The 10,636-nt window shown below is 44.4% G+C and overlaps 1 protein-coding gene across 1 annotated transcript in view; it reads right to left on the bottom strand.

Annotated features, from left to right (window-relative positions):
* Nucleotides 1-3,423: 3,423 nt before the first annotated feature.
* The window catches only part of KIF26A (kinesin family member 26A), a gene marked incomplete at its 5' end in the record, with an annotated part of 111,863 nt that continues 104,650 nt past the window's right edge, over nucleotides 3,424-10,636 (bottom strand). Inside the window, 4 exons of the mRNA XM_015406555.1 lie at nucleotides 3,424-3,602; nucleotides 5,033-5,183; nucleotides 6,812-6,832; nucleotides 7,335-7,525. Of these exons, the coding sequence (XP_015262041.1) occupies nucleotides 3,424-3,602; nucleotides 5,033-5,183; nucleotides 6,812-6,832; nucleotides 7,335-7,525 (542 nt within the window). The remainder of the gene's footprint in view (nucleotides 3,603-5,032; nucleotides 5,184-6,811; nucleotides 6,833-7,334; nucleotides 7,526-10,636) is intronic.

Genomic DNA, 10,636 nt, shown 5'->3' with positions numbered 1-10,636 from the left:
GTTCTTCTGCCTACCACCAGCAGTTTTAAATTATTGATTCTAATTGGTAGTTTTTATCTATTTAATTACATTTTATCCTTATATACAGTCCCTTGGACTGCAAGAAGATCAAATCAGTCAATCCTAAAAGAAATCAACCCTGACTGTTCCCTGGAAGGCCAGATAATGAAACTGAAGCTCAAATACTTTGGCCACCCAATGAGAAGGGAGCACTCACTGGAGAAGACCCTGATTCTGGGAAAGATTGAAGGTCAAAGAAGACGGGGACAGCAAAGGATGAGATGGTTAGACAGTGTCATAGATGCAACGAACATGAAATTGAGCCAACTTCAGAGGACGGCGGAAGACAGGAGGGCCTGGCGGGAGCTGGTCCATGGGGTCGCGAAGAGTCGGACTCGACTGTGCAACTGAACAACAACAACAACATAGTAAACCAACTTGAAGTTCCTATAAGGAAAAAAGGTGGCTAATCAATGTTTTAAAATAAATAAATGCCTGTCTTCTGGTCCATACCCGAGTACTGTAATGTCGAAAGCCCTCATATTACAACTCCCTGTGATGGACTGAAGTGCAGAGGTATGTCAGTTGGCACCTCAGTTCAACCCAGGTCCAATCCCTTGCCTCTCGGTTAAATAGGTCAGCTAGGAGGTGATGTGAAAGTCCTCTGTCTGAGACCCTGGACAGCCGCTGACTGAGCAGACAGTACTGACCTCGCCAGACTAAAATGTTCAAGTCCCAATTTTCGACTATCTAGGTCACCTGGGAGCAGTTTAATTATCTGAAAGTACACTTCATGACTATTCGAGGGATGTACTTCCTCATTTTGAGAGGGAGAAATAGGGGACAAATGTTCCATTCAGACTCTTCTCTTAATTGGATTTATGCACACACCGTAGTCAGCTTTCCTGGTAGGGTGGAAATACGTTAATTATTTCAGGATATATTTCATGGCCCTTTTTGAGGGAGAAAAGTACTCCTGTCCCCGTATCCTTTCCTAGTACAGAAGACAATAGAGCCCGTTCATATTCAGAATCAGGAGAAATAATAACAATAGATGTATCTTTTTATTCACATGGAAAAGCTGAAGCAAGCGATTATAGTATACATTTATACAAAGAATTTTTTGGGGGGAGGGGAAAAACCAACCCCATACAAAGTAAGATGATCAGAAAATATGGTTCCTTATGAAATGCAATTATTACATACACTATCAAACCTTTTTCAAAAGTTATTTTTGTTTGGCAACAAATTCATCTCCACCCGAAAAGTGGTTTCCTTCAAAAAAAAAAAGAGCACAAAGAGTCATGCAGCATGTATAGAAACGATCCTGAGAGTTTGCCTTCCTTAGAAAAAACGGTAAAAAGATATATCTGTCTTTCAAAATTCATAAAATGCAAATGCTATTATTCATTGTCAAAACTATACAAAAATATGGACCTAACTTAATATTTACTAAAAAGAAAAGTTCATTTTTTAAAACCCCATTTCGTTGTGATTTTGGTAATAAATGTACTTTCTTACGTTCCTGCACTCAGAAAAGGAAAAAAGCCACAGTGCTGTTCCTTACAGACTTCTTCTGGTTACATTAAGGCAGGGGCCAGCAACAGGTCTTGTAGGCCGTATCCAACCCAGCAAGGGTTCCCTACCATGGGTCATGCAGGTGATTTGAGGGTGTGGGGTTTTCTACAGGAAAACCTTACTGGGACGGATACAGTGTGAGGGCCTGGCCTTATGAGTCTAGCCCCTGGGTTAAGAAAATCTGGAAAAGGGGGTCAGTAATGAATGAGGTTAATTAATTAGAACAGAGCCAAAACATACACAAACACATGTGTTAAAATCCTGACAATGGTTTCATTCAATTAAGCGTTGCGTCTGTATATGTGTCTCAAATTTTCGGCAAACATCCATTCGGTAATTTTTCGCTGAAACAACTCTTCTATCAACTTCCACCCCACACACAAGCCTTCCACAGATAGGTTTGAAGGTTAATACATGTTATAAATTTTGGGTGGGGGAGTGAGGGAGCTTGGGCAGTGTGTGAAGTTGTACAGTGGTGGGGTGGAGGGGAAGATTAAACACGTGCTCCCCACATTTCTTCTCCACTGAAAAACTGCCTACCACCAAAGTAGCTATGACTTGAAGAAACGTTCATCAGGATTTGCATAAACATGTTTGTGTGTAATGTATAATTTGACTCTTAAGTTACCAAGGCTCTTCACTGCTTACGTCTGGAAGGATCCCCTCCTTTGACTTCTATTTGGCCACTGTAAAGTAAGCAGTTTCAGGAATGTGGCCTGTGGAAGTTGTTACTACACTTATTAGGACTGTTAACTGATTAAAGAAGTTGATTCTATGAGTTCTAGTCGATTCGTCAATTAATTAATAGATTAAAACTGCATACGGATATCAACTACAGTTCTGGAGAGAGAAAAAATCATTCCTTTGATCTAAAATTTGCACGTATGAGTCATATCAGACGCAATCTTAGAAGAGGCCAATGAGGGAGAAGGGGGGCGGGACGGAATGCCTTTTCAAAGATGGCACCTACCATCCAATGTTTTTGGTAGACATGTGTATTAAAAATAATTTTAAGCACTTTAAAAAATCTGATGTCCATTTAATCAGGAGGCACCTTTTTAATTAATCAAAAGGTTTTTCAATCGATCAACCCAACGGATTAATCGACGATATGTTGCAGCCCTAGTATTTTATATATAAAACACAGAAAACAAACATGTTTATCATGATCTGAAAAAGGAAGAGTACAAAAATTGAATACAAACCAATCATTCTGAAATTTCTTAATACACCTTTCCAATAGATAAATGTTCATAAAAATATGTCAAATCCTAAACCATGAAAAACCAATTATACATTTTTTTGTTGTTCTGCTACATAAGCCAGCTTTCCCATGAAACAAGGAGGCAAATTCAGGTATGAAAACATAATTTACTTATTGCTTTTTGCTACAATTTCGTTGGGTATTCTTTTTTACATATAGTCATAAATTACACTATACAGTATAAAATATTTGATAGGGATACATTTTATGGTCTGTTTAGGTTTGCTGGTTTCAATTCTAGCAACAAGTACAAAATAAAAAAAAACAAACAAGTCACAAATGAACTTTAAAGGCACTTCCGCTTCTCAAATAGGAGTTGGTTCGTAGTAGATTTTGTGAGCTTTTTTCTGCTTTCTTGTATTAGAAATCAGGTTGATCTTTGTACAATTCATAGGTTGCTGAGGCACCGTAAAGGTTTAGCACATTCCAATTTCTTGACAATTTTCAGGCTTCGACAACATTCTTTGTCGCATTAAGTCTTCCCGTTCTCACCTCCACTTTCGAATACACATATTCTCCCCTCCTTCCCGCTTCTTTTGAAAGTTTGCCTTCACCTCCTCAAGTCCCTTTGTAGACCACCTTCAAACTTCCACTTCTCGTGCTCCCTCCTGGGCGTCAGAGGTCACTCCAATGTCAAAGCAGGTGACTATCATGACGTGCGACTTGCACAGATTCACACACTGCTCCAATTCGTCAGTCACTAGTTCCAGTGCCTCCAGATAATCCTGCGATTCCTTGTCAAGGTCAGGGTCAACCTCAACTGTATCATGAAAAGACAAAACACACATTGGTCAGTATCAAAAAAACGGACTGTTGATGTGAGGTCACAACTCTGAATTCTGTTAGTCCATAAAATTACAGGGCCATTTGAGGAGAAGACCAGGGTAGAGTGGTTGGGCATCAAGAGCTCTCGCCTATCAGCCTCAGAGGACAGATGGCATGCCATAAAACTTGTCAGGAGCTTGGAGATAACAGACAACTGAATTGCTCAATAAGACTTGGTGATTCTTTTCCAGATTTAGCTGCACACCCAAAATGATGGAGTTGTGTCTCCTAATGTAGATGGGGCAAAAACCTACCATAGTGGGAGATATTGTCTAGGTAATGGTCAAAGAGTAACATGTAGTTGAGGGTGGGGAGCTAGAAAGCTGTGCCCAACTTGATGGGCAGAAGAAACTATGACGGCTGGGGTGGTGGCAGCGACGGTTAGCCCTGCCACAAATACTCAAATCTGCAGGATGGAGAAACTGCAAATACCAACATCAGTGATGCCTCAATGATGTCTGGCACACTTACGGTGCAATCCTAAACAGAGTAACAACCATCTAAGTCCACTGAAGTGTAACTCTGTTTAGCATTGCACTGTCTTTCAGCCACCAATGCACAGCAGGGATAAGGAACTAATTTACATTGTTCTCAAGGCAGACCTGTATGCTCAACACAGGTTTACTGCTGAAATAAACATCCCTGTGATGAGTCCTTCCTTCACTTCCTTTAGTAATGTTTAGGCACACAGATATGCTGTGACATCCCTGCCCTTGCTTTACATCGTATCATATGAAAATGACATAAGGTAAGAGTAGTTCTGCCGTGGAATCGGCTGCCTAGAGAAGTGGTGAGGGATGGACAAACACTTGTCAGGGATGCTTTAGGCTGATCCTGCATTGGACAGGTGGCCTATATGGGCTCTTCCAACTCTAAGATTCTATCAGAAGTCTAGGTGGGTCTTGTTGATGAGAGACGGTGACACTGGGATGGTGTTTGCAGCAGTATCCCTGTGTTGATCATACCGCCCAGTGCTGCTTTTGGTTATGAGTGGCACCAGAGTCCAGGCAGGCTATTAGAAAGCTATCAACGAACCCAAAATTCTTTCTATGCTTGAACACATATTTAGTGCAAGAAATGTATTTCATTCCCAAACACAGCTCACTTTCAGGGTTGCGGAGAGCCACCGTGGACCCCTGAAGTGCCCCCCCCCACATATTCAGAAAAAGAAACAAAGGATAAATCATTTGAATGGGTATGCTGTGCTAATACCCCACCCAGTGCTCCCTTTGGCAGCTCCTTGGACCCCCGACTGATCTAGGCCCCCAGAATTTTGTGCCCCTGGTTCCCCTTTCTCTACGTGGCCCTGCTAACTTCATTTGAATCAGGGGGGGAACTGGCTACGATCCACTGAGCAATACGTACAATCTCCTTTCCACTTGTTTGGATCCAACATCAACCTGCATTTTGTTTCTTCCAACTCGTCTCTCAAGAGCTCATGCTTTGCTTTCACTTCTCTAATCCGCTGATGGCGCCTCTCCAGGATTTTCAACTTGGTATTAAAATAGATCAGGCCCTTTGGGAAGACAAAACAAAAATTGCTATGACTATCATGGGCTGCATGCCTGCTTCCCCCCCCCCCCCCCCCCCCCGGCCCACATCATTCAGCTTTAACTACTGATATGCAACACGGGCAGTGTAACATTAAACAACGGATGCGTTCTCTCCCGCCCACTACCCCTGCTGGAAGTGGACTTTCGTAGATACTAATCTAATAAAAGTGACAGGCTGTAGGCACTTAAGGCTTTTATTGCCATCCTCTGAGTTAATGTACTTCTCTTAAATGACAATTGTGTGTACAGAGATTGTCTTCTCCCCGAGTGCTACAATGCAATAAAAGAACCTAAAATAGCAAACCCACGGGTGGAACTAGATGCTTCCCAATCCTGCGTTCGCCTCTGATATGTGGAGCAGGGGTGGGGTGGACATTTTCAGTGGAGAAGCTGTAGATAGGAGGAGATACTTATTCCTTCCCCACCACCACCCTTTTTGGGAGGTAACCCTTCCACCCAGATGCTTTTCTCCACTTGACTGGGAAACAAAGTCCTGAAGACAGGCTGGAGAAAAGTGGCGGGGGACAGAGTTGCAGGGAATAAATGGAGAAACCCTTCCACTTTGTACCCATCTACTGATTCTCCCCTGCAAATGCCCCCTGCATTTTACTATCGTCCCCCGCCTAAACCTTCAGCAAAGGCCTACCCAAGTGACTCCTCCCCTACAAATCCTCCCCTACAAACGTCCTTGGCAATCTGCTGCTACCTGAAACTCCTCCCCTGCAAATGCGCCATCCCCTTTTCAACCTCCCCCTACCCGAAGCTTCTCCCCTACAACTGCTCCCTCCACTTGGCAATCTCGTCCTGCCTGAAGCTCCTTCCCTGCAATTGCTCCCTCCCCCTTGGCAATCTCCTCCTACCTGAAGCTTCTCCCCTACAAAGACTCCACCCCCTTGGCAATCTCCTCCTACCTAACGTGCCTCCCCCACAAATGCCCCCTCCCCCTTTGCAGTCTCATCCTGCCCAAAGCTCCTCCCTCGCAAATGCTCCCTCCCCCTTTGCATTCTCCCCCTGCCCAAAGCTTCTCCCCTACAAATACTCCACCCCCTTGGCAATCTCCTCCTACCTGAACCTTCTCCCCTACAAAGACTCCACCCCCTTGGCAATCTCCTCCTACCTAACGTGCCTCCCCCACAAATGCCCCCTCCCCCTTTGCAATCTCATCCTGCCCAAAGCTCCTCCCTTGCAAATGCTCCATCCCCCTTTGCATTCTCCCCCTACCCAAAGCTTCTCCCCTACAAATACTCCATCCCCTTGGCAATCTCCTCCTACCCAAAGTGCCTCCCCTGCAAGTGCTCCCTTCCCTCTTTGCAATCTCCCCCTACACAAACCTTCTCCCCTACAAATATTCCATCCCCTTAGCAATCTCCTCCTACCCAAAGTGCATCCCCCTGTACTTGACAATGTCATCCTGCCCTGCAAGAGCTCCCTTTCTCCTATCCAAAGCTCCTCCCTTGAAAATTCACTCCCTCCCTTATGTCAGAGGCATAGCGCAGCAACATCGGACCAGGCCACTGCTGCCTGAAAGTTCAGCCCTTCTCTGTAATAAGGAACATTTATTCAATTAGGAGAATTCAAGGCTATGACTTACCTTTTCAACGTCCTGGAAAGGCTGTTGCAAAAAAAAAAGGGAAGAAACAAGTTTTTTAAAAATTATTCCGCAAAACACTGACTGCATCCCTTTCGCTAACTCAAAACTAGCTGGACTGTTTTGCCAACTGCAAGTAAATTAAACCTCATGCAACATCTTGAATTTAGCTGAATCCTAAGCAGGGCACTTTATGCCGTTTACATAAAGAGTTAATGACCCTTTAGAGAAGAAGGCCCATAAAGTTTCATCAGGCAAGCAATGATTATAAAGCCTCCTCGTAATGTAGTAACGGATACTCTCCGCTCACTCCATCAGCTACGTTCCACGTAGTTAATGGCAGGCAGCAATTATTTTCTACAGGGAAGGCACCCCAACATGCAAAGAGTAAGAATCGATAATCACAGCGGCTTTAACTGCAGCCCCCTTTCCCCCTAATACTGCCAGACCAGCATCTGAGCGGTGAACCGGCCTCATGCGTTGGGCAATTCAAATCGTCCTGCGATGCTGTAAAATATGTGCTGACCTCCGTTTCCTCTTGTCTGTGCCGCTGTAATCGTTCCACATCGTCAATCTCATAAACTTTAATTTCAAATGGCTCTTTCAAAGTGCCCGGCAAAGGTGGTAGATCAACCCACTGGCCGGTGACATTCGGCTTTCTCCCCAGGGATGCGGAATCAGGCAGCGGGGTAGGGATGAGTCGGCGGCGCTGGAAACCTGAAAAACAAGAACAAAAAATCAACACGGTCAATTCGGAGTTCCTCGCTGTGCCAAGCCATAAAATATCCACGCCTGGAATACGGTTTGCAATTCTGGTCACTGCACCTGAAATAGGAAGAGCTTGAAAAGGCGCAGAAAAGAGCGATCAAAGCGATCAGGGGGGCTACGGCAACAGCCCTACGAGGATCGGTTAAAACACTTAGGTCACTGGGCTAATTTAGGGCTGTTTAGCTTAGTCCCTTGGACTGCAAGAAGAACAAATCAGTCAATCCTCAAAGAAATCAACCCTGACTGTTCCCTGGAAGGCCAGATAATGAAACTGAAGCTCAAATACTTTGGCCACCCAATGAGAAGGGAGCACTCACTGGAGAAGACCCTGATGCTGGGAAAGATTAAAGGTCAAAGAAGACGGGGACGGCAAAGGATGAGATGGTTAGATAGTGTCATCGATGCAACGAACATGAAATTGAGCCAACTTCGGAGGACGGCGGAAGACAGGAGAGCCTGGCGGGAGATTGTCCATGGGGTCGCGAAGAGTCGGACTCGACTGTGCGACTGAACAACAACAGCTTAGGGAAAAGGTGAGTAAGGGGAGATGTGACAGAGGCCTATAAAATTATGCATGGTGTGGAGAGAGTCAACAGGGAGCAGCTTTCCTTCCTCTGTCATAATACTAGAACCTGGGGTCATCCACTGAAGCTGAAGGGTGGGAGATTCAGGACAGACAAAAGGGAGTATTTCTTCACACACTGCAGGGTCAAATTGTGGAACTCGCTGCTATAAGACCTGGTGGTAGCCACCAACTTGGAAGGTATTAAAAGGGGAACGGACGAATTCATGGAAGATGGGGAAATCAATGACCGCTACCCCTGATGGATACCTACTCCCCCCAGTACCAGAGGCAGTATGCCTCTTTATAGCAGTTGCTGGGGAACATGGGTGGGAGGATGCCGTTGTCGTCCTTGTGGGCTTCCTATGGGCAGCCAGTTGGCCACTGTGTGAGCAAAATGCTGGACGTGAGAGGTGTCTGGTCTGGTCCAGCAGGGCTCTTCTTATGTTCTTTTTTTTTTTTTAATTTATTTAAGATTTTCCAACTTTACGTATAATCATATTGCAAATTCATCCATTTGGGGGATTACATCATCTTTTTTCTTCATACCATTTTATGGCCTTTTGCCATTTCAAATTAAATTGTTCCTCTGTTTTACCCGCCCAAAAACATATTTAGCTTATCCATCTCAATAACTTCATAAAGAATATTGGTCAAATCATCCCTACTCGGTAACCTATCAGACTTCCAATTCTTAGCAATCGCTATTCTGGACATTGGAATTACATATATTATAACGCATTTCTCATTAAATTTAAGCCCATCAGGTGTAACATTCAGTAGAAAAATTTCCGGTATCAGCGCTAATTCTGTCCCTGTAATTTCTTTTAACAGCTGTTTAATAATTTCCCAAAATTTTTGTATTTTTTCGCATTTCCACCATATGTGGAAATACGTTCCAGTATTGTGTTTGCACCTCCAACAGGACCCTGATACATTAGTGTACCATGCTCTTCTTATGTTCTTATCCAGACCAGACGATATTTACAACCCAACTACAGACAATGACCATCAGGGTATTTTATCTATAAATAAGATAATTCCCAACATGTCATATAGGACTTTGTCCACAATATGTAGTTCTGACTTCGGAAGCCGGGGGTCAACAGAGGAAGCTGAACTCCAACCCACTGGTGTCCCAAACATACTTCTTTCATTCATATGAGTGAATGGTTACCATTCATTCCTACGGATAGCCTAGGCTGCCGCAGTGGATAAACCTGAGCCCACCTCTCGTGACCTCAGCCTGTTCCAATCTGCTTAGCCCCATCCTGAGTCCTGATCCAGACCACACCTGAATGGACGGTTGGAAGAGCAGGATGATGGTCAACCCAGTGACCCGTAGGGGTTAGAATTCGGTACTAGGGCCCCAATTGTTGCTCAGTTTCCCTGAACTATCCAAAACCCTAGGCTTAGATCATATGAAGTTAGTCTCTGCCATGGAGCATGGTTTCTCTTCTGCCCAAAATTCCATTTACAGAAGGGCCCAGTGAAAACCAATGATATTGCGCAAATGGAAGTTATAGTGGAAGGGAACACATGTTCTGTGGCAGAGACTTATCCAGCTGACCCAGAACTTGTTCACAGATTCCACAAGCCTCAGTGTTCAGAGCAAGCGACCTGTTCTTGACTCTTCCATGAAGACAGGTCCAGAGGGCTGCCATCTTGGTCTGCAGTAATTCAGCTAGATTCGCGTCCAGAAGCACATTAGAGGACAACAAGATTTCAGGGTATGAGCTTTCGAGAGTCAAAACTCCTTTCATCAGATACCTAAAAAAGGTATCTGACAAAGAGAATTTCGGCTCTCAAAAACTCATCCCCCAAAATTCTTGCTGGCCTTCAAGGTGTTTCTGGACTTGAATCTAGCAGTTCTTAACTCTACGTATGTTGTCATGCCTTTCTCCTAGGCTCAACCTACAAATGATCTTTTCTTCCATAAGATTTTCCAAAAAACCCTCTTTTTCTCCAACTGTAGCCGCTGGGGTTGGCGGGGAGAGAATGGCCAAGATGGGTTCTTTAACCCTTTTCTCTCCTGCTGGGAAAAGACACTTCTGAGCTGCTGGAGAAAATTTACGGGTACTTGCAGGGCTTTTTTTGTAGAAAAAGCCCAGCAGGAACTAATTAGCATAATAGGCCACAGCCCTGACAGCACAGCTCATTGGCGTATTAGGCCGCACCCCTGTGTTACCAGAAGTGTGGTCATCCAGCCACACCCACCTTTTGCTTCTTATTCTGTTGACCTTGTTTGTGGTCAAAACCGAGGGCCTTTTTTTGTAGCAGGAACTCCTTTGCATGTTAGGCCACATACCCCTAATGTAGCCAATCCTAATGTGTTTCTGCTGTTGGGTGTGGCCTATTATGCTAATGAGTTCCTGCTGGGCGTGGCCAACTTGGGAGCCAGCCAGAACTCCGTTCCTGTGAGTTCCTGCCCAAAAATAGCCCTGGGTACTTGTATTTTTTCCACCCCCAGCAGAGGTACAAGCAGAGTGTGTTTTTCA

This window comes from Gekko japonicus, unplaced genomic scaffold (assembly GCF_001447785.1).
Source record: "Gekko japonicus isolate JY-2015 unplaced genomic scaffold, Gekko_japonicus_V1.1 scaffold1862, whole genome shotgun sequence".
In the NCBI taxonomy this organism is placed as follows: Eukaryota; Metazoa; Chordata; class Lepidosauria; order Squamata; family Gekkonidae; genus Gekko; species Gekko japonicus.
Note: the sequence above shows the minus strand (reverse complement) of the source record. Positions and strands in the feature narration are given on the sequence as shown.